Here is a 22446-nt window from a genome sequence, read left to right on the forward strand (position 1 = left end):
GCTCCCTCAAGCTGTGTCTCTTCTCCTCCTCCTTCTCCTCCTCCTCCTCCTCCATGGAGTGATGCTGTCGTGGAAAATAAATAACAGCATACATAGTGTGCTGTGTCACTATGTATAACCTGATGAGGACGCCTCCTTTCTGCTGGTTGGGGCACCTCTTGTTGCATTCACCAGCATGGGGCTTTCTCTCTGTCAGCATGTGAGGTTCTCTGGGTAAGATCTGACCTTATGTGGGACAGCTGAGTCTCTCATATAAAAGCTGCTGGGAGCAGTGGGTTCTGGTTTTGCACTCTGAGGTCTTTTCTGAGCACCAGGAAACCCTCAGTTTACCATTCAAAGGGTGTATTAAAATTATGCACAGCCTCAGCTGCCTTTATTCCTTGTCAGATGCTTTAACAATTCTTGCTGCTTCTTTCTCTCGTAGCTTCAAGAAGCTGCCTGCTGTGCTGAGCAAAATTCAGTTCTGCTGGCACAGATCTCGTGGCAGTGCAGGGTGTTTCCTCACAGCTGTGGCAGCCATCTCAATGGATGCATTGCACAGTTCCAGGCCAGCAGTCAGTCTCCCTGTGCCTGGAGAAGCAACGGTGCTGCAGGTTTTTGGATGCCTGCAACCCAGGGCACAGCACCAGTAGTGCAGGTGGGCTGTGCTCACACCCTGCTGCTCCAGGTATCTGCTGCCTCTTCCAGGCTGCCCTTTTGTGGAGCTGGGAGGTGTAGCTGTGAGCAGGATGTGACTCAGGGGTGCCTGGAGCAGGCGGGGCCCTGTGCAGGCAGGATCCAGCTAGCAAAATGCCTGGCACCCTCTTGGCTCCCCCAGCTCTCACCTGAAGGCAGATCCAGCAGCAGCACGGATGCTGGACTGCTGGCCCAGGCCTGCAGCTCACAAGTTTGGGAGCACGGGGGCAAGAGCCATCCCCACATGGCCCAGAGGTGGTGTAGGGGAAGGGGATGGCTCTCAGTCCACAGCCTCGTGCAGGGGCCAGCGCTGCTCCCCTGAGTGAGCAGCTGGTTTCCCTTTTAGGGTTGGACGAGAGGCAGAAACAATGTCACGCGGATTCCAGCACCTATAATGGTTCTGGAAAGCCAAGGGGAACAAAGAGCGTTCTCCTCTGTTGACCTCAAAGCATGCTGAAGACCATCTTCCAAAGCTGCCTCGCCAGGAGGTTTCATCCTTACATGGGAGCCCGTCCTGCAGTGCTGCACTGTGCCCACCGCGTGCCTGTAGGTGTGAAGTGCGAGCGCCAGGGCGAGGAGAGGCAGGAACCCAACACATAAAGGCAGCTCTATTCCTGTGTCCTGAGAAGATTAGGTGTTTCCCTGGGAATAGCCTTGTTGGATTGCCTGGTGGAGCAGCTGGTTGTGACCTGACAACGAGCAACAAACGCATATGGAGTTACACAGGACTGTAGGTTCACTGTGAGTGTGAGAGACCTCGTGTAGCCCGAATTGCATCCAAAAGTGATTAAACCCTCAAGTGATTGCATGCAGCAGAAAGTCTGGCCCCGGACCTATTCTTTGCATAACAGTTCAAGACACTATAATGAATGTAACGATCTCCTGGGGTTGTTGCTAAGCCCTCTGAGGTGTTGCTGTGCACGATGACACCGGCGTGGTGTTATGTGCCTGGTACTCTGTAATTAGAAAGCAGCCTCTGCTGTGCGTCCTTGGCGAACCGCTGACCTTTCCCATACGTGCAGCTATTCTGAGCTCTGTTCCAGACTGATCAGGTTTGCATCCCGGAACACTTTAAATATTGTTTGCGAGGGGAGCTCTTGTTGCCAAAGCTGTTTGTTCTTGGGCGCAGGCGAGAAACTGAGCTTCCTTTCTTCCATGAGCGCTACTCTGTCAAGCAGAAGGATTGGGTGGGCAGCTGGCAGGCAGGGAGCTGCTGTTATTTCTGCCCTCGGACAGCTGCAAGAGTGCCCCAGGTCTGGCAGCCTTCATCCTGACATGGGGGAGTGGGTGAATGCTCTTTGCAACTGGAATCCTATCAGGTTGGGGCAACACCTTGGCTGTTGTCTGGAGGCGTTGCTGACACCAGCCTAGATCACAACTGGTGTTTACAGGGTGGTGCAGAGTGCAGAGTATCAGCACATGCTGATTAGCATGCATGATGACTACCCAAAAGTCAGTTTAAAGGGTCCTGAAGCCAGGACACATTTTTAATACACTTTCAAACTCCACTTCTTGTCTTCACGAATTGATCCCAGATCCTCATTGCAATCACAATAAGAATTGGATACTTTTGACCTATTCCTTCGCTGTGTTTCTTTTGTCTCCCTTTTCTCTGGGCTGTGACCTTGGTGCCACATCCGTGGGTGAAGATGTGGAGTTTGCTGTGGTGTTGTGCAGGGTTTGCCACTGCTGCACGACGCTGTATGCACGACCAGAACAAAGAGAGCAAACAGATCACTTCCCTGCAGCTTATCTAAGTCAAATAACTCTGAGTAAACTTCCTGGGCCTGGGTTTTATTCTCTGCAAAAGGCAGCACAACCGCCTGATCCTGTGTGCTCTCGCAGCAACCTCAGCCATGTGATGCTTGGCTCTGCTGACCCCACACCCCCAGCTAGGACCAACGGAAGCACACTACATCTGGGGAGAATCTGCTGAAAGCAGAACTGCCCCAGGGAAGCGGCGCTTTGCTTCCAGTGCACCCAGTTCTCCCAGTCTTCATTTTGAGGGCTTTGGCACACCAGCACAGTTCCAGCCCCTTGTGAGCAGGGTGGGTATTGTACTGGCACGGTACGATTTGGGGCATTGCTTTTGAGCAGAACTTGGAATATCATTTTCAGAGGGTTTCTATGGGTTTTGTTCCCTGTTCCATGCACTCCTGCAGCACCACCCACCTCACTGTCCTTAGCAAAATGCTGTGACTTGCTTTGTGGCTGGGGACAAGGAGGGACAGGCTCCGGGCTGGGGTAAGCAGCGCTCAGGGACTGAATGCGTCTCACCAGCAGAAGCCAAGGCTTCTCCCATCGTGCTTTTTTTTCCGTCTCTCGTGTTTCCTGATGTTCTCTGACCCCATATTTTAGGACCACAGAGATAGCACAGCCCATTGAGCAAACAGAGTAGCTCCAAGCCCTGGCAGTATCGTGGTTCGAGGCCCTTTTATTACAGACACACCTTGGAAAGTTCTGTACAGCAGGGCTGGGAGGAGAAGAGTGGTAATTTCATTTTCTGTCTTCCCCGGAGGGAAAGGTCCCAGGTAGCTGCAGCAGTTGAAGGCAAGCAGGGTGGCAGGGGGGAGCGCTGGGGGTGCGGGAGCTGCTCCTTGTGTGGGCATCACAAAGAGAAGGTGCCTGGGGACAGAGCTGTGGCAGCAAGGGGAGCACTGGCACAAGCACCCACTTGGCTCTTTTGAACAAAGCTCCATCCCAGTGCCAAGCTGGGAGCTGTGAGGCAGAGCGATGGCCCTGAGCTGCTGGTGGGGATGAAGCCATCCCCCGGGGCGGGCGGCAGTTGGGTAATGAGCATCTGAATGGGGACTTTTTTCCCCATCCGCTGGTCACGTAGCCATGTGGGAACGCTGGATTTATTCCCCAGCAGTGCTATCAGCACATACCAGGCTTCACAACAGCTGGGAGCCATGGAGCTTGACCAAGAATAGCACTGGGGAACTCACTGCCTGACTCAGAGCTGTCTGGAGCAGATCCTGCCTTGCACCAGTGGATTGTTGCTGCCCCAGGGGGGAACTTTGAGGCAGCAGGCACGAAGTGGGGGGCTGCCGGTCCCCATGGGCACTGGGTTGGGGATGGAGCTGTGTGGCTCCTTCTGGGGCAAGTGGGATCCTGGAGGGAGCTGCAGTGCATGGCTGTGTCGTGACTGCTCAGGTGTAATTCCATGGGCTTGTCTGCACTTGACAGCAAGCTGGTATTACAGAAGGGTGTGAATTTGCAAGCGGAGAATTCCATATTTAGGAATAACCAGGTTCAACCAAACAGCAGGAAGATACTCTCATTCTGGAATTAATGTTCCAAAGAAAGCACCCGAGTTCTGCATCCTGCCTGCCTGCAGGAAGACAGGGCAAGGAACGATGTCAGATCTGCATGCAAACCCCAAACACCTCTCTTGTTTGTAAAATACATGCCCTCCCCTCTGCTTGCTCCCTTAAAAGAATTTGTAGCTGGAGCAACAACATATGCGTGGAGCAACACGTGCAAGGAGGGTTGGTGGGATATGACTGCAGCCGGGTGCAGCTTGAGGTGCCCGATTCCAGCTCCCCTGCTGAGCAGCTGCTTTAAAGTCCTGGAGCTGTTCCAGCTCTGAATGCTGCAGCTCGATGGGGCAGCAGCAGCCTGGGGCCATGTGCAGGGGCCCTGCCCTTGGGGGGCTGATTAGGGATCTCTGAAGGAGGCTCGTGGCTGCTGTCCCTGCTGGTGTCTGGCTACGGTATAGCAGTAGGTGCATGCACACAGTGCTTGTGGGCCTGCTCTGGGTGCTAAGTCAAAACTTCCCGTGTGGAAAAACATTCTTTTTTGATCCTCATTTACCCTTTGTTTCCCAGCAAGGAGCCAAACAGTGCAGAGCTCCCTGTGCATGCATCTGTATTTCTCTGAGCGTCTGCGTGCTCGTGTGGTTGGATCCATCCCAGCTGTCTGCAGATTTGGGGAGGGTGTTCAGGTGCAGGAGCTCAGTTCCCATTCCTGTCCTTGTGTCCTGGGGACACGGAGCACTGCAGGCACAACCCAGGCAGTGCAAAGCAACTCTGAGTGAGCGTCCTGCTGCTCTCTTAGCAGGTGAAGGTGGCCCTCAGACCGGCACCATGACCGAGTGCTTCGACTGCGACAACTGCAAGGAGTCCTTGTATGGGCGCAAGTACATCCAGATGGACAATGGCCCCTACTGCATCCCCTGCTACGATGCCCATTTTGCCAATACATGTGATGAGTGCAAGGAGCTGATCGGCCACGACTGCAGGGTGAGTATGGGAACGTGCCGGGCAGTGCAGTCCATAGGTGCCCATCCCCATCTCATCCTACTGTCCTCCCCAGGAGCTGTACTATGAGGATCGCCACTACCACGAGCACTGCTTCCGCTGCTTCCGCTGTGACCGCTCGCTGGCTGACGAACCCTTCACCTGCCAGGACGAGGAGCTGCTGTGCAATGACTGCTACTGCAATGAGTTCTCCTCCAAGTGCATCGCCTGTGAGAAGACAGTCATGCCAGGTGGGAGCTGGTGGGCACTGTGGTTTGCTCCCAGTCCCGCTGCATGGGGCTACAGGGTCCAATGCCATGGCAGCAAGCGAGAGCTGAATTTCTGCCCTTTAGCTGCTCTTTCACTGCACGGTGTGGGTTGGGCACAGTCTGGTGAGACAACAGGCTGTGATGAGCACAGCCCTGACTGTGTCTGTTTTCCTTTCTTGTGGGGAAGTGAGCTGAGGAGGAGAAAACAAAGGGTTTCCTGGGCATTTTCTGGTATGTGCTGACAAAAAGGGAAGGAGTGGTTGAAGGCATGTGAGTGGCTCTGGAGATAGCCTGAGGCAAAGGAGTGCCTTAGCTTGGCCATTCTGGCATTCTGCAGATATGGGTTACAACAGACTGCTCTGCAGTGGCCATATTGGTGCCAGAGAAGTGTTGCTACAGCCCCCACTCGTGGCTGCTGCTGCTCCTGGGGCTCTCCCCCAGCTGCCCACACGGCCCCACTCACACACCACTCTGTTGTGGTGGGCAGGAGCCTGCACTGTCCTGCACAATCTCCATGTCCTGTGTGAGCATACGTGCTCCCCACTGTCCCTCTGAGCACAGCTCTTCTTGCAGGATCCCGCAAGCTGGAGTACAATGGACAAACCTGGCACGAGCACTGTTTCATATGCAGCAGCTGCCAGCAGCCCATCGGGTCACGATCCTTCATCCCAGACAAGAAGGATTATTACTGTGTCCCCTGTTACGAGAGCAAGTTTGCTCCTCGCTGCACTCGCTGCAAAAAGGTATGTCTACCATGGCAGGCTGAGCCGTGGTCCTGTGCTGGGGGGTCGTGCTTCCAAAGCAGGGGGATCTGTTGGCTCAGGAGAGGACAGGGTGCCCCTGCGCAACCCAGCCCTGCCACAGTCAGTGGCTGCTCTGCTCTAGCAGTGCTAGGGATGAGCAGACTGTGTACCAGCTCTTTCCACACCCCATCAGAGAATGATTCGGGTGCCAGCACCCTGGCTGATGGCTGCTCAGGTGTGGCACTGCCCGTGTCACACGTGTGCTCTCTCTTCTCACAGACCCTGACCAAGGGAGGAGTGACCTACCGGGACGAGCCGTGGCACAAGGAGTGTTTTGTCTGCACAGGCTGCATGACCCCCCTGGCTGGCCAGCAGTTCACCTCCCAGGATGACAACCCCTACTGCATCAAGTGCTTTGGGAACCTCTATGCCAAGAAGTGCAGTGCCTGCACAAAGCCCATCACAGGTGAGCAGGACGGCCCTAGGGACAGTGCGCTTCCTCCTGGCAGGCCGTGGTTTGGAGATGAACCAAGACCTCTGGCTGTGCAAACTGCTTGTCCAAATGGCTCCCGAGGGTTTTAATGCTGTACTCTGTCCCTCCCACAGGCTTCGGTGGTGGTAAATATATCTCCTTTGAGGATCGTCACTGGCACCATAACTGCTTTAACTGTGCCCGCTGTGACACCTCGCTGGTCGGGAAAGGCTTTATCCCTGACAATGATGAGATCCTGTGCCGCGACTGCAGCAACGACCTATGAGCCTTGGAGGACACTGTGGGGCAGGGGCTTTCTCTATTCTTCACAGTCTTTGTGCCAGTTAGCCCTGGCAGCATTGCAGGGGCAGGGCACAAAGCATAGGAGATGAGGGCTGACCCCTAACCACTGTGTGTTCAGGAGGTTCCCGTGCCCCTCCTTGAAGGCTAGAGTATGCTACACTGTGGCTCTGTGCAGAGCCAAAGCTAAATAAAGTTGAAAAGGAGCTTCAAGATCCCCATTATTTACTCTTTCCTTTTGCTTACTGTCTGACTGGGCATGAGCTGAGCAAAGGGCAGCAGCAGCAGCTTCAGTGCAGGGCTGCTGGATCTGCACGCTGGCAGCACGAGTTCGCTCCCCTGGGCACGGTGCTCATCCTTCTTCTTTTTTCCCTGCTCTGCGTGCTGCAGGGCAGCAACTCCTGCTCTGGTCTTGGCGGTGTTCGCAGTGGATGGCTTTGCAGCCCAGCATTGCACAACCTGTGCATGCGGGGCTCTCTGCTCTATTCGGGAGGCTTGGGGACACCGGGCTGGAGCGGGAGCATGTGTCACCACCATGGGATTCCTGCAGCCACTCTGCCACCTATGTGCTGCACCCTTTGCTCAGCGTGGCTCTGCGACAGAGCTCAGGCACTTGCAGGGCTGTAGCGCTGCCCCAAACCCCTGCCTGTCCTTAACTGTTAACAACGAGGGGTCTAAAGGCTCACACGAGCCTTGCCCGGTGGCTTGGCTGGCCCTGCCCCCCCAGAGCTCCTCTGCAGAGGGAGCTTGTGCTTCTGCCTAGTCTGCATCCCCCTTGCTCTGCCCTGCATGGGGCCCTTCCCCCAGCCCTGCTTTCCTGCTTAACCCGTGCTTCTCTGAAGGCATCTTCTTGTGATGTTTATTCGTTTTTGGTTTTGTTTTGGTTTTTTTTTTTCCTTTTTTTGTATTCTTTTGTCATGATTATCTGTTATTCTGTAACCAGCTGTGGGATGAAGGGACTCTCCTGCCTGCCCAGGATTCAGTAGGAGCAGAAAAACTTATGCATGTTGAAGTGTTATTAACTCTGTATTCAGATCCTGCTTGAACCCTCGTTTGAAAGCTTTGATGCAGGCAAATCAGAGTTTGTGTGTTTGCTATTCTGAGGCGCTTGGAGCAGTCTCTAGAAGGAAGTGTCCTGAATGTCAACCCCCTGTATGTTTCCTAAGGCTTTATATAATAAACCGTTTTAGTGACACTCGTTCCCGTGTGTTTCTCAAGCAGCAGGCACAGGGCAGTACTGCAGTTCCATGCTCAGCCCTGTCCCCATTCTATCCCCATATAGGAGTGGGGCTGATCCCCACCACACTCCTTCCTCCTCTTCCCCAACCCCACCAGCTGTACAGGCTGAGGGCAGGGGGATGGCAGTTCCCTCTCCCTGCAGCAGCTGCCTGTCTGTCCATGCCCACGGTCAGTCTGCAGCACCAGAGCAGTGATGCTTTCTGGCTGATCACAGCCCTGCCACAGCTCTGGGTACTGCCTCGCACCCCACTGCACACAGCAGCTTCCCCATGCTGCGCCCCACGCTCTGAGCTGTGGGGAGCTTTGCTGGGGATGTGGCTGCAGGCTCCTCCTGGCAGCCTGCCCCACAGCACTGAGTGCTTGTTACTCACTTTTATCAGCTGGGGAGCCAGTTGTTCCCCTAACATCTGAAACTGTTTTCCGCAGATTCCTTTACATTTACTAACAGCTGCCACGGCTTCCTGCAGGCTCGCCAGCCCCCGCACCCCACGGGTGCTGCTGCAGCAGGACCACGATGCTGGCTCTGCGCCTGCACACTCCTGGATCAGCTCCTGCAAAAACTATGGTTTTGTTGCTTTTTTTTTTTCTTTTCTTTTTTCATGTAAGATTTTTGCTTCTTGTGACCTGTGCCAGGCTCTGGTTTTGCTGCTGTTTGGCCTCAAACAAGGAGCGAGCAGCTCAGGCCCTGGAGGTTTCTGGCTGAGCCTGTCCTGCAGCAGCAGCACCACCAGCCCTTGTTTCTGCAGCGCTGTTTCCAGGGATTAACCACAAAAGGTTTCTGTACAAAGGGCCCCCGGGCTCCTCTTTTGCTCAGCCTCAAGAGCCTCACGTTTTTAGCCAAAAAAGGAAATGACCCAGCTGCACGTAGCGCTGGAACATCTGGATTTTATCCCTGTCATGAATGGGTCATGGCTGCGCGCGGCCCCGTGCCTGATTTACGGGAGGGGGAGGGTGATGTCATGCACAAACCTCCCCTGGGCTCCCGGAGCACGGTCTGAAGCAGGCACGGAAATTCTCCTCAGCACGCAGCCTGGGCCCTCGCTGGGAGCCCAGCATTAACCAGACACTGAGCTCAGCTCTCCTGGGGAAAAGTCAGCCCATAGGGGGACACGGTGGCTCCTGCCACATGCTTTTTGGGCTCGCTGTGGGCACCCCACTCTGCCCTGTGGATGAGGGCTCTCTCTCCTTCCAGGCAGACTTTTCAGCTCCCTGCTGGCGGTCACCCATTTCTCAGCTGCATGCTTGTACATGCAGCAGCATTGGGTCACGGCTCCAGCACGGCCTCTCCTGAGCTCCTTAACCCAGCATGGACCTGTCCCAGCCGCTCCTGCAGCCCTGCAGGGATGGGTCTGGAGGCCAGGTGCTGCTGGAGGCCGAGATTTGACCCTGTGTGTGGTAACAAGCCCAGGACCACTACTGTCCATTCTGCCTGGGGTAGTGGGGAACCTGAGTTGAAGAACTTTCTCCTTTGCCTCCGTTGCATAAGGTTAGGAAGGTGGCTGAGCCCTGCAGGCATCCTGCACGCTCCTCCTGGTGTGATCCCTTCTTCCAGACCCCCAGCAAAAGTCCAGGAAGGTGGGGAGAACTCGCAGAGCCACCTTTATTCCTGTTGCCCCACCTCTCCTGGTGGGAAAACTGTCCCCCATCTGCCCCAAGCTGCTCCCACATTGCCTTCCCAGCCCTGCACAGCTCAGCCCACAGCCTGCCTCCTCCCATGGTGCTGCTGATGGGCAGAGGAGGAAGAAGAGCAGCATCAGGCTCCCGGTGCACCAAGCCCACATGGCTGGGGGTCCCCACTGGGTTTCAGCTCCTTACCTTACTGGGGATGAAATTTCACGTGAAAGGAAAGGGAAAAATCAAAAACCAAGTCCAAAATCTTATCTCCGCTTGTATTTTTAGATGGGCATTCATGAGAAGAAGTGACACATGTAGGGGAAGACTTTATTCCAAGAGTAATTAAATACAACGCTCCTATCATCAGTATCATCCCCTCAGTGCAATGAATGTTCCCAGGGCAGGATCATCTTTGTCTGCCATAATGAAGCCAAGTTTTTTTTGTTGTTATAGTTAAATAAATTTAACATGCATTGTAGGGGAAAAAATATTTATGGGTTTAAATGTAATTATAGTTTTGCATCTGGCAAAGCGGAGGCAAAGCACTGACACGCTCCTCAGCATTTAGAGTAGATCTGAAGATGGTAATTAAAATCCAAGAAGAAGTGGAAGGCCACAACCGTGACCTCTTCAGGATGACATCCTCCAGAGCCACATCCTTCAAGCCTTGATGCCCAAAGCCCACAAAGCACTCCTGTTTTTCTCAGGAGCAACGGCTGTGACCCAAGGCAGGCTGGAAGGAGGCAGCACCGGGCTGGACACGTTTTGTTCTGCTGGGTCTGTTCCTGTTTGGGCTGTGATTCACAGCTGTGTAACGCTGCCCACAGCCGCCCTCAGGCTGGAGGTTTTCATCCCAGCCCCGGGGGCACCTGCAGTGCTCGCTGATCCCCGGGGTGGGCAGGAGCAGAGCTGCAGGGTGCTCACAGCGGTTATGGGGGGAGAGGGGGGAGGAGGGGGTAACTCAAGCTGTGGCTTTTCTAATCGCTGTGACAAAGGGCAGCGTGTGAACGTGGGCTCTGATTGACCCTGCTGGGCGGGCAGCCCTGGTTAGAGGGAGGCCGTGCGCTGCCTGTTTGTGTGGGGACACACGGGTGTCCCCCGGGTGTGTTTGGGAGCACGGGACAACACGGGTGTGTTTGGGAGCAGCTGTGCCCTATCGGGGGTTGGCGCTGACACCCGCGCTGATCTCCTGGAGGCCCAGAGGCTGTTCAGGCTGCGAGCTCCTCTCCTTTCAGTGCACATTGGGACAAAGCCGCCATGCTGGCAGCGTTTGGGACAGGACTTGCGGGCGTTCAGCCCTCCTCTCCCACCATCCGATACCGGAGCGGCTTCCCACCGCTCCACACCGCCTCGAGGCTGCACGAGATGTGGACGAGCGGCTTCATAGCTCTGCCTCCCCCGCTTCGCAGCGGCGATAATCACCGCGGTCCCACGTTCAGCTCGGATCCTTCCGGCGAGGATCAGGACGGGGGCGGACCCTTCTGGTAGCGCACAGGCTGCGCCGGAAGTAGCGCGCTTCGACTTCCGGGCGGGACGCGAGAGGATGGAGACGATCCTGGAGCAGCAGCGGCGTTATCATGAGGAGCGGGAGCGGCTGATGGACGTCATGGTGAAGGAGATGCTCACCAAGAAGTCCACGGTGCGGCCGGGGAAGGGCGGGGGGTCCGGTGGGGTCGTGTGGGGGATGGGCCGGGCCCAGGCCCTCGCTGACGCCGTTCCTTTCCCCGCAGCTCCGCGATCAGATCAACTCCGACCACCGGACGCGGGCCATGCAGGACGTGAGTCGGGGGGGGTGAGCCGCTGCGGTCCCGGGATCCGTACGGAACGGCCCGGGAGGCTGCCGAGCTGCGGGGCCGGGCCCGGCTGAGGTTCGCGGTGGCAGCGCGGGGTTTGTGTTGTGTTTTAGAGGTACATGGAAGTGAGCGGCAACCTGAGGGACCTGTATGACGACAAGGACGGGTGAGTGTGCGGCCTGCCGGCTCGCGGATAGAGGACCTGGGGCTCCTCTGGGTCTGCTGTAAACACTGCACGACGCTGCAGTTCAAGGCTGGGCGTCAGCCCTGAACCTGCTGGAGGAGGACCCAGGCTTCACATTAAAAAGTGTTCGTGCACAACGCAAACATTTCATTGTTTTCTTGGATTGAATCATTGAGGGAAACTTGAGTGTTTGTAACTGAGACTGCAGCGTTTTCAGTCGAGATGTGACCCAGATCTGCAAAGCATGGGCCTGACTGCCTGTGGAACATCACTGGGGCTTTGTGGGGCTGTGCTGTCAGTCTCACTGGTGTTTTGTGGGAGCAGAATTCAGCGTTACACTTCCAAAAAGATTATATCAGCATAAGCATGTTTTGTTTGTTTGTTTGCAATCTGTCTTCTTCTCATGCACCTGTAGCTTACGGAAGGAAGAGCTCAGCGCCATTTCAGGGCCAAATGAATTTGCAGAATTCTACAACAGACTGAAACAAATCAAAGAGTTTCACCGGAAGCATCCCAACGAGGTGAGTAATTCCCTGCTTTGTGAGAATAACTGATCTGTGGAGTGTCGGGCTTCACCTCTGCTGTGTTAAAATGTCACTCAGGAAAACAAAGCATTCAAGAGTAGGCGGTGCTTCAAGGCTTTATATAAGGCTCTGTCTGAGTAGGAGAAAATGCAGGATGCTCACCATGTCCTCCCCACACTCTATTAGTTGAAGAACATTCTGCTTCTGAGCTAGCATTCGTTCTTGCTTGCATAACTGTCACAGTCACTGGGTTGTACTTTTTTTCCTTAGTGCAGATGTGATCATGAAGAAGTGCTTTGAACACCTGTTCAGTTACCAGTTTTACTGTTTGCAGTATGAATTACTCCTGGGCGTTAGCTGAACTGATCACTTTTTTTCTGTAACTTCTGTCTGTTCTTGAAGATTTGTGTTCCCATGTCAGTGGAGTTTGAGGAACTGTTGAAGGCCAGAGACAACCCAAGTGAAGAAGCTCAAAGTAAGTCTTTAGGGTTGTATTTGTTTCTTTTTTGGGGCCAGTTGAAGTGAGAATACATTGCTTGCTGCGATTTAGTGACCTGTCTGATCTGGTTTGCATAGAGTCCCACCTCCCTTTTCCTGCATTAACCGTGACAAATGTTCTTATTTCATTTACATTCTTCTGAGCTGCAGAAATGTTCACAGTCGTGATGATTCTTTTGAGGAATGTTCTGATGCAACACAAGGAAGCTGGCAGACATCTAGTCAACGAGGATCCATGTGCATTATAAACATGCTTAAGAAAGACAAATTGGCCTGCAGTTCATTATTTTCAGATTCTGAAGCGTGCGTTTAATAAGCAGAGAATGTGAGGTTGGTAACAAAGCTCTCCATGCTCTTTCCTGCAGACCTGGTGGAGTTCACAGATGAAGAAGGGTACGGGCGCTACTTGGATCTGCACGACTGCTATCTGAAATACATTAATCTGAAATCATCAGAGGTGAGAAGCTGGGTTGCTGTGGGTGCTCAGCTGTGTTGCACTTCAGTGCTGAAGGCTCTTGGTTTCGTGGGTTGGTTGTTGGTTTGTTTCAAAGGGCATTTATGTGCAAATAGCTGTTTCACAGTGCTTGTTTTGCTTTGAAAAGCAGGTGGTAAACCCCAGCCCTGTGCAGACCGTGCAGAATAAATGAGCTTTGTGCTTTTCTTCTGGTCTGGTAACTGGAAATGAGATGTTGATTTGGCTGCATGTGTATAAAGTCTGACTCAAACTGTTTTTTGTTTTCTTCTTAGAAACTGGATTACATCACTTATCTGTCCACATTTGACCAACTCTTTGACATCCCCAAAGAGAGAAAAAATGCTGAATATAAGAGGTGAGCCTTTTGTCCTGCCTGCTTCATTTATGATAGTCGATGAGAAGGAATTTGCTTCTCAAGTGTCCAGGAACAGAGTTAGCAATCAAGCATAGCTGATATAAATTGAGCTGTAGTAACTCAGCCATACTGAGTCCTGAGAGGACATGAAGCACAACAAAATGTGGGGAGCCATTGGGCTTCTTATTCTGTGGAAGTACTTGAGTTTATTGCATTCAAAGCTACTCTTGATAACTTTGATACCGTTCTACCAGTACTCTGATATGGAATTATTGTCTGTGCTGATAATTACTCTGCCAGGTATCTTGAAATGCTCCTTGAGTACCTACAGGAGTACACAGATCGAGTGAAACCGTTACTGGACCAGAATGAACTGTTTGGGAAAATTCAGACTGAGTTTGAGAAGAAGTGGGAGAACGGAACATTCCCTGGCTGGCCGGTGAGCAGCTGTGAATTCAGAGCTTTGTTTCATTTGTGACAGATTTCTTATGAATTGCTGGTGTTAAATCACTGCTGAGGTGAAGTCTGATAGCAAGACGTCACAAAGGTGGAGTTTGAAGGCATTTGCAGGCATTTGCAGGCAGCCTTTTTAAACGTTTGCTTGCTTTTAATCTTTTCTGTCAGTTCATTGCGTGGTTCAGCGATGGGGTGTTTGTGTGTGAACTGAACTGCTGTGCTGTGTGTTGGGTACCTGGATTGCATGAAGAGTTGCAGAGTGTCACACGGATGTCCCACATGTTTTCTCTTGGCAGAAAGAGACCAGCAGTGCCCTCACTCACGCTGGAGCCCACCTGGATCTCTCAGCGTTTTCCTCTTGGGAAGTAGGTATTCAGTGCTGTGCTTCTAAACTGTGGGCAGATGGGAGCTGAACCGTTTGGTTTCTTGCCATCATCTCTCTTCTTCAGCCTTTGTTTTTGGCTCTGTGCTCTCTGGATGAAACTTTGGTTGTGCTGATGATTTAATTTCTCCCACTAGAGGGCTGCAGCTTGAAAGCTCTGTTGAGATTTGGCACATGCCTCATTTTTTCAGTAAGGAGTGGCACCCACTTGACAGTCATTTCTTTAGTGCTGCTCATATTCCTTCTTCCTCTTTTTTTTATAAGACACATCCATATTATTTATATTTTTAATAGCTCTTATCTTACTGTGATTTGCTGTGTTGAATAGGAATTGGCCTCCCTAGGACTGGACAGACTGAAATCAGCATTATTGGCACTGGGGCTGAAATGTGGCGGGTAAGATGTGCTCTTTTCCTAAATCCTTTTCAGTTTTTGAGGTCTTGCCACCTTGCATTCCTTTATAGGATATTTGCTTGGCTTCTCTGCTGTACAAGAATTACTTTAATGATGTTCAGCATGTTGAAAGCCAGTCAGGGAATTCAGTGATGTACAGTTTTGAAAAGCGTGCCGTACTGGAGTCTGTCATGTAGGAGAATTTGGTCTAAAAAACAAAGATCATAGAAAAGCTCTTCACCTTTAAAAGCTGGATTTATGATGGTGCTGCACGAATTCAGATAATATTCTGGAAATAGAAAAAAACTGATCTGAGTTCATCTCCTCCCTGTTTCTCCACAGGACTCTGGAAGAACGTGCGCAGAGACTTTTTAGTACTAAAGGCAAGTCCCTGGAAGCACTGGATCCTTCCTTGTTTGCTAAGAATCCAAAGACAAAGGGAATCAAAAGGTGAGTTCTTAAAGGCTGTTCTCAGGTCGGTGCTGATCCCATCACTGGGGGATAAACATCAGCACTGTATAGTTGTGTCAGATTCCCAGAGTGTTGGAATCCTTTTATGTTGGTCCTGAACCAAATGTGAGATATCAGAGCTGAGTAGTTTGCCTGCAGTTTAGTTTGTCAGCTGTTTCCTTCTCTTGCTGCACTGGAGTCAAAGGTGTCCTTAGGAGGAGTTCATGTGTTTGGTGTTTGCAGCTCTGGAATGGACTTAGTGAAATTTCCCTTCTCTTCTTTCAGAGACACTGAAAGAAATAAAGATCTTGCATTCCTGGAAGCTCAGATATATGAATATGTAGAAGTTCTTGGGGTAAGAATTCTATTTTGTCTTTGAGCTTTTGGTTACAGACCTGTCCAGCAGTGACCAGAAGATCATTCTGTTTTTACCCAGCGTCTCCATAGACTGTGTCCACAAGAGCTGCTTTTCTTTCCAGAAGTTTACATGTTTCCTGTGGAGAAACTGCCTGCCTTTCTTTCTTTCTTACTCCTCCTTAATGCTTGCCTTAAATCCTTGCTTCAGTTTGGGGTACGGTGGCAGCTGCCATTGGCTTGCCATCTTATTTTATTGCTGTTGTGTGAACACAGTTCTGTTTCCTCACACTCCAGGAACAGAGACACCTCACTCATGAGAACGTGCAGCGTAAGCAGGCGCGGACAGGGGAGGAGAGGGAGGAGGAGGAAGAAGAGCAGATCAGCGAGAGCGAGAGCGAAGATGAAGAAAATGAAATCATTTATAATCCTAAAAATCTGCCCCTCGGTTGGGATGGCAAGGTAGCTGAGGCTGTTAGGTCTGGATTTAGCTCTGAACCAGTGGGGGATCCCACTTCACTCTTCTGTTTGAAGCTCCCTTGTCACTTGGCCTAATCTTTGTTTGTCTTCCCTTCTCAGCCAATCCCGTACTGGTTGTATAAATTGCATGGTTTAAACATCAACTACAACTGTGAGATCTGTGGTAACTACACCTACAGAGGGCCCAAAGCTTTTCAACGCCATTTTGCAGTAAGTGAGGTTTGGTCACAAGAACCATCAGTGCCTCATTCAGACAATCTTTATAGTAAGTGATGAGAAAATGCCACGAGCATCTGTGTGGCATTTCTTCCATTTACAAAATGTGTGTCTGCACCGATGCTGCAAGGCCATGCTATTGAAACTGGAAATTCCCCACAGCATGCAAAGATCTGTTCTGCCAATTTATATCCAGTCTCTTGTTTGAACACACCGATATCCAGGCCTGATTGATGCAGGGCACTCAGTGTCTTGTTACCATCAGAAAAAAAACAATGTTTGGGAGATCTGTGTTTTGTTAGCATTTGTTTTACACTGCTTAGCTCATCATAGGCCTCCCAGCAGGCACTGTGGTGAGGTGCCATTCCCTCTCAGTGACTTTTGCCTCTCGTTCCCAGGAGTGGCGTCACGCTCACGGGATGAGATGCCTGGGCATTCCCAACACTGCACATTTTGCCAATGTCACACAGATTGAGGACGCTGTCTCACGTAAGTCTAGATGGCATTTCTTTGCACAGGGACTGTGCTACGAGAACGCTGGTATTTGCTAGCTGGGGCCAGGAATGTATTACCCCACGACTGGTGACTAAGGGAGGAGTGTAAGAAGCACGATGCTGCTGGGATGACCCTTCATTGGAACATCTCTCACAGTTCTTAGAGGGAGAATGTCTTTGTTTCTTGCTGGATGCCTGCAGAAATAGATGTTTGCTAGGCATGCCAGCCAAGTGTCTGTTTGTTGCCAGCTTTTTTGTCTGCAGTGCTTTATGTATGGAATCTCAGCCAAGTGTAGCAGGCCACCATTTATTCAGAGTGTGACTGTGTGATCCCATGCAAGTGTTACTTCACTGATGCTCCTCACAATCTCCATGGGGAAACCAGCAAAACATTCAGAAATGGTGGAGCCTCCAGGGAGGTTTTGAAAGCCTGCAGTACTCAGTGAAAGGCCCAGAAGTGACAATGGTTGGGATTTACTTTATTTTATTGAATTTTTTTAAAAGCTGATGCATTTTAGTAGTTTCAAACGCAGCGTTTGAAGTGAAATGGTGCTCATGTTGTGAATGCCTTTGTATTTACAGTGTGGGCAAAGCTGAAACTACAGAAGGCTTCAGAGAGGTGGCAGCCTGACACAGAGGTAAGATGGTAGAGACACTGGGGTGTTTCTAGTCCAGTGTACTTGGGGGTCTTCCACTACCTTGCATGAAGTGGCTCTGGCTGGAGAGTTTCTAACACAAGCTGTATCACAGGCTGAGGTCTCCAGGACACTTAGAGCCTTCTGTCATTATTCTGAGTCTAGATAAGATCATGCTGAGCTTGCTGGTAGATGCCCTGCATGTCTTCATGTAGGGAGGCTCCTGGCAGAGTGGCTGTGCTCAGATGGAACTGGAGCTGAACTGTGAATGCTGTAGCACAACCTGAGTCAGGCTGCATGCAGGTGTCCCTAAACTGTTCATTCTATTCCAGGAGGAATATGAGGACTCCAGTGGGAATGTGGTGAACAAGAAGACCTACGAAGACTTGAAACGTCAGGGGCTGCTGTAACTTTTCCCAGGTGAAGGATTTCACATCAGAAAAAAAAAGAAGTGTCACCAGCTCCAGTTCTTCAGCTTATTGATTTTTTTTTCGACTTGCATGAACATAGGATACTTCATAGAATCGCTTTCTAGTAAGCCCTTTGTGAGAAGCAGCCTTGTGATGTTATTTTATATTAAAAACCTTAAAAATAAATGGATTTTAACTTAGGAAGTGCTGAAAATGCGTCTCCTTTTGTATGCTGGAAGGAGGAGATTTGATAATGGTGTCTTTCAGAAACTTTGTACACGGTTTGAATTGTTAGAAACAATTACTTCTCTCTTATTCCAGTGCTGATGGAAGTTTTTATGATGAGGACTGCCTTCTTTAAAGCACACACGAGCATTGCATGCTGACAATCTTGTACTGTATAATAGTTTAACGTCTGTCTGTGCTCCTTTGCAGAGCAGGTATTTGGCTTGCATTGCTGCTTTGGCTTCAAGTCTGGCTTCCTGTGAGGCTTTGGCTACTGGGATTTTTTTCAGGGAACCAATAAATGAGCTTTGTTTAGGATGGGCTGCCGTGTGGGTAGTTTGTGTTAGTTTGTCCAGCGCTGGCACTGACTTTAGCAGATGCTAGCACGGATCCTTCCTTTGCTTCTCTTGAAGTGTGGTACTGCCACACGAATTAAAGTCCATGAGGAGAAAAGAGGCGTTGGGCAGAGGCCTTGTGCTTTGTGGCAGCCCTCACACTGCCTACAGTGGGCTTTCATTTCGGCATAGAAGTTCTGGTGCGACACCTCTAGCCTCAAAAATCCCTTTCTCTGTTTTTTGCTGCACACAGACGTTTGCATCTCCAAATCCAGCAGAGCTGCAGGTAACAAACCCTTCTCCCTGGGTGACGGTTTGTGCAGCTGCTGGTTGGCAGGCTGGGGCTGCTCACTGGCACCAGGGTGTGAGCTGTGCTGCAGGCGCTGCAGCTGCTCGGTGCTCAGAGGCTCTCCATCTCTTGCAGCAGCTGCAGGCTTCCTCTGGTGTGCAGGGGCTTTCAGGGCACGGACACAGGGTGAGTCTGTGAGCAGATTCCTTTCCCTGCTTGGGGGGAGAAGCTTGTTTCGGGGTGAGCCTTTTCTGGTTTGACCTCAGCCTGTTGTGGAGGTGAGCCTGGCTGTGCTCTACCCTCCTCTGTAAGGGCTTTCCTAACCTGCTCTGGGTGCGGGGGCAGCCTTGCTCTGGGAGGTGAGAAACTCCAGCCTGTGTTGTTTTCTGTCACTCTGAAAGAGTGCCCTAGGAATGCTATCTGAGCTTAAATGCTAAGGCAGAAGGGGAGCATTCAGAAAACAGCCTTGGAACCTGTTTGGAGTTATCTCCACTGTTTTCTTTCTTGAATTGGCAAAGATTTTGCAAGGAAAACGTCTGCTTTCATTCGATGGAGAGTAGTGTATCTCAGGAAACACCTGAGGAGGTAGAACTTCCCCACCCACAGTGTGAGCAGTGCAGGGATCAGCGTTGGGAAGCAATGCAGACGACTGGATTCAGAATTCCATGCAACGGGGATGTGTGTGCCTCCATCCTGAGCTGGGCAGCTTCTTCATTTACAACAGCATCAGCAGTTTGCTGTGTGTGGTGCCAAGCTGGTGCCTCTCAGAGCTCTGTTACATGAGGGTGGAGGGTTACCACACCAACGGCAGCACGTGGCCTCCCGGGGGGCTCCTGTTTGGCAGGGCTGGGCTGAGCCCATGGGGAGAAGTGCTTCCAGGGTTCCTCAGTCCTTGATCAGCCTTCTGCTGCTGCAACCGAGACTGGAAGGGCCTGGCTCTTGGTCCCTGAGGCCAAACCAGAAGGATAACTTCTGGGTGATGAGCTGATTCTGACTGCCCAGTTCTGATTGCGTCTGTCTGCCAGGTCCCAGCTGAGGTTGCTGGTGGGGACGATGGCAGCTCACCGGCAGCTCCTCCCTGCTCAAGGTAATGTGTGCTCTGAGCAGAGTCCATCCCAGAGCTGGTACCCCACAGCCTGCAAGGATCCTTGCTCTCCCAGGGAGGCTGCCAGAGCTGAACTTGGCCTTTGATGGTCCCAGTTGTCTCTGCTCTGTTTCAGGCCTGCTGCTCTCTGTCTTGGCTCTGCACTTCTGCACCCAGGGCCCTCTGGCCATAGCAGGTGAGTGCACGGGAGAGGATCCTCTTGGGAACGGGGCAAAGGCAACCTGGGACAATGGGACAACATGGGACAATGTCCCTGTCCTCTCTTGGCTGTAAGCTATCAGACAGAGCTGTGCAAAAGAAACTCTTCTTGGGGTTTTGACCCCAGAAATGGCTGTATCTCCTATGCAGTGTGCCTTGAAGGGGAAGGGAGAAGCTGCTGTAACATTTCCATAATCAGTGATTATCTCTGACCTGCTGGGCAGGCTCCTCACTGCTGGTTGCAAACGGGTCTTTGCTTTTGTTTGGGATAGGGAACCACAACTTGTTAAGCACATGGATGCTATTTCCTTCACCAAGGGGGAACTTTGTGTTTTTCAGGGCGCAAAGTCGTCAACATGTCCATAACAACAGCCACCAACCACGCCTCGGTGGCTGCCACCAAAGCTTCTGTGGCCACCAAGCAGACCTTGGTGGCTGCTGCCAACACCTCAGTGGTTGTCACCAACCAGGCATTGGTGGCCACCAAGCAGAGCTCAGTGGCCCCCTCCAACCAGGCATTGGTGGCCACCAAGCAGAGCTCAGTGGCCACCTCCAACCAGGCATTGGTGGCCACCAAGCAGAGCTCAGTGGCTACCACCAGTGCCTCAATGGCTGCCTCCAACCACACCTCAGTGACCGCCACCACCACCCCGGTGGCCATCAGCCAGGCTTCAGTGGCTGCCAACGCCTCCGTGAACCTTACAGAACAAACCCTGGTAAGGAGAGGGAAGGGGGATGCTGGCCATGCAGAAGCTCTGCTGCGCTGTGACCCCTGGCACGTCCTCCCCCCAGCTCAGCTGTCAGAGCTTCCAGTGCTTCGGGGAGAGGTGCTACCAGGATGAAGCCCACAGGAACACGACGGCCACCTGCCACAATGAGACCTTGTGCGAGGTACGGAGCTTACGGTGGCTGTGAGCACAACACCTGATTTTCCTTTGCCTCTCTCACAGTCTGTCCATTATTTTTGCTCCTCTGTAATTGCCTCTCTTCACACTTCTAGTGTTTGTTTTTTTTTTTTCCCTTTGGCTCTGCTGTTGCAGCTTTATCGTTTCTCCAGCACGAACTACACTGCCAGGTGCAGCAGTGTGTGCAGGGCAGAGCCGTGCAGGACCAGTGGCAGCGTGGCCCTACAGCAGTGCACCGTGGAGTGCTGCAACACCTCACTCTGCCTGCAGCTCAATGCAAGCTCCTATGGTAACTGCTCCGTGGTTTATCCCACTGCATGCGAGAGAAATGGGTGTGCAGACCCATCGTGTTGGGCTGGCTGCATCGCTGCAGTTCCTCTGCCCCACAGAGGCCACACGTGGGCTGTGTCCTCAGGGCTCCTCTGTGCCCACAGGTGATCTGCCCCCCACCACCGTGCCACCCACGACCACCATCACCACCACCACGACCCCGCGGCCCCCCCCACGAAACGTAGGTACCCGATGTGATCTCTGTGCAAAAGCTGCCTCGAAAGGGGAGCAAATCCTTCATGAGCTTTGCAAGGACGGAGATGTAAGGGTGCTAAGCACAGCATCTGCATTGCTCCAAGCGGCCAGAGCTGGCTGTGGGACAGAGTCTCTTCGAGCCACAGAAGGGATGGGGTGGTGCTGGTGCACTCAAGTGATGGGCTGGAAGGAGCTTTATCTCTGCCCAGCCTCACTGAGAGGAAGGAAAAGGAGGTTTGAAACTTGTGGTGGCGTTGCAGTGAGGTTTCGTGCAGTGGCAGATGGGAGCTGTCTCTTATCTCTGAGTGTGAAATGCCGGAGACAGATGATGGCAAATGCTGAGATGTAGTGGAGGTTTGGGAGGGCACTGTGGAAGGAAGGGCTGCCCGAGGTCCAGATCTGGCCCTGGGCATCCTGCTGCCTGCACCACACCTGCACAGGTCTCCTCTGGTCTTGTCTTGCAGGGGAAAATCTGTGCAGCGTTCTCCTGCCATGGGGAGGGATGTTTCAAAGGCAAGAAGAGCACAACTAGATGCTTTGTTGGGCATGATTTCTGCGAGGTATGGCTGGGACAGGACAGGTGGGATGTGCTGCAGTCTGTGTGCATCCCCTCAATGCAAATGCCACAGGCTGAGCAGGACCAGCAGATGAATCTCTCTCCTCCTTCCAGATGAAGAAGACGGGCTTCAATTACGTGGCAGGATGCAGCAAAGCCTGCAAGGCTGCCAAGCCTGTCTGTGCCCAGGGGGTGAAGGCTGCCTGCTTCCAGGAGTGCTGCCCCGCCACCCTCAAGGGCAGCTGCCTGAAGCTGGATGGCAAAGTTCACGTGAACGGTGCTGGGCAGGTGGCTGTGTCCCCACTGCTGCAGCTCCTGGTGTGGGGGGCAGCCCTCCTCCTGAGCTGCAAGGCCTCCACTCCCCTACACGGGTAAACAGCAGACCTGCAGCCTTTCCCCTCCTTGATTTCAGCTGAGGTCACTATCAAACACCCTCTGTTACATCCCCATGCTTGTAGATCCCTGGAGTTTGTAGATGGTGACTTTTCCCCCCCATGCAGGTGATCCCCATTACACGTCATCTCCAGGAGCTGTGAGCTGCAGCATTGCACCTCTGTGCTGCAGGGATGGTGGATGCTGGAAGGAGAGACCTCAGGTATAGGAGTGAGAGGGTGCTGAGCCAGCTTGGAACCCAGGAACCTCTGCCTTGACTCAAG

The 22446-nt window shown here is 52.3% G+C and overlaps 2 protein-coding genes across 3 annotated transcripts; both read left to right on the forward strand.

The window, feature by feature from the left end:
* Nucleotides 1–4739: 4739 nt before the first annotated feature.
* FHL3 (four and a half LIM domains 3) lies at nucleotides 4740–6686 on the forward strand (the record flags this gene model as incomplete). The annotated part of the gene is made up of 5 exons (XM_079545994.1): nucleotides 4740–4919; nucleotides 4993–5167; nucleotides 5759–5928; nucleotides 6208–6394; nucleotides 6535–6686. The coding sequence occupies exons 1-5, from the start codon at nucleotides 4764–4766 to the stop codon at nucleotides 6684–6686; spliced, it is 840 nt and encodes a 279-aa protein (XP_079402120.1). The 5' UTR covers nucleotides 4740–4763.
* A 4410-nt stretch (nucleotides 6687–11096) lies between these two features.
* Nucleotides 11097–17708, forward strand: SF3A3 (splicing factor 3a subunit 3; the record flags this gene model as incomplete). Of its 2 annotated transcripts, XM_079546057.1 has the most annotated exons (17): nucleotides 11097–11192; nucleotides 11284–11331; nucleotides 11460–11512; nucleotides 11946–12051; nucleotides 12457–12529; nucleotides 12918–13009; nucleotides 13300–13382; nucleotides 13683–13821; nucleotides 14135–14203; nucleotides 14549–14616; nucleotides 14956–15063; nucleotides 15349–15418; nucleotides 15715–15879; nucleotides 15997–16107; nucleotides 16512–16602; nucleotides 17190–17245; nucleotides 17575–17708. In XM_079546057.1, 17 exons carry the CDS (start codon nucleotides 11097–11099, stop codon nucleotides 17650–17652), a joined length of 1506 nt encoding a protein of 501 aa, XP_079402183.1. In that variant the 3' UTR covers nucleotides 17653–17708. The 2 variants fall into 2 exon arrangements, with proteins under 2 accessions (XP_079402183.1, XP_079402184.1); XM_079546058.1 differs by lacking the exons at nucleotides 11460–11512; nucleotides 11946–12051.
* Between the last annotated feature and the right edge of the window lie 4738 nt (nucleotides 17709–22446).

The sequence above is a fragment of the Tetrao urogallus genome (genome assembly GCF_951394365.1).
Source record: "Tetrao urogallus genome assembly, chromosome: 23".
NCBI lineage: Eukaryota > Metazoa > Chordata > Aves > Galliformes > Phasianidae > Tetrao > Tetrao urogallus.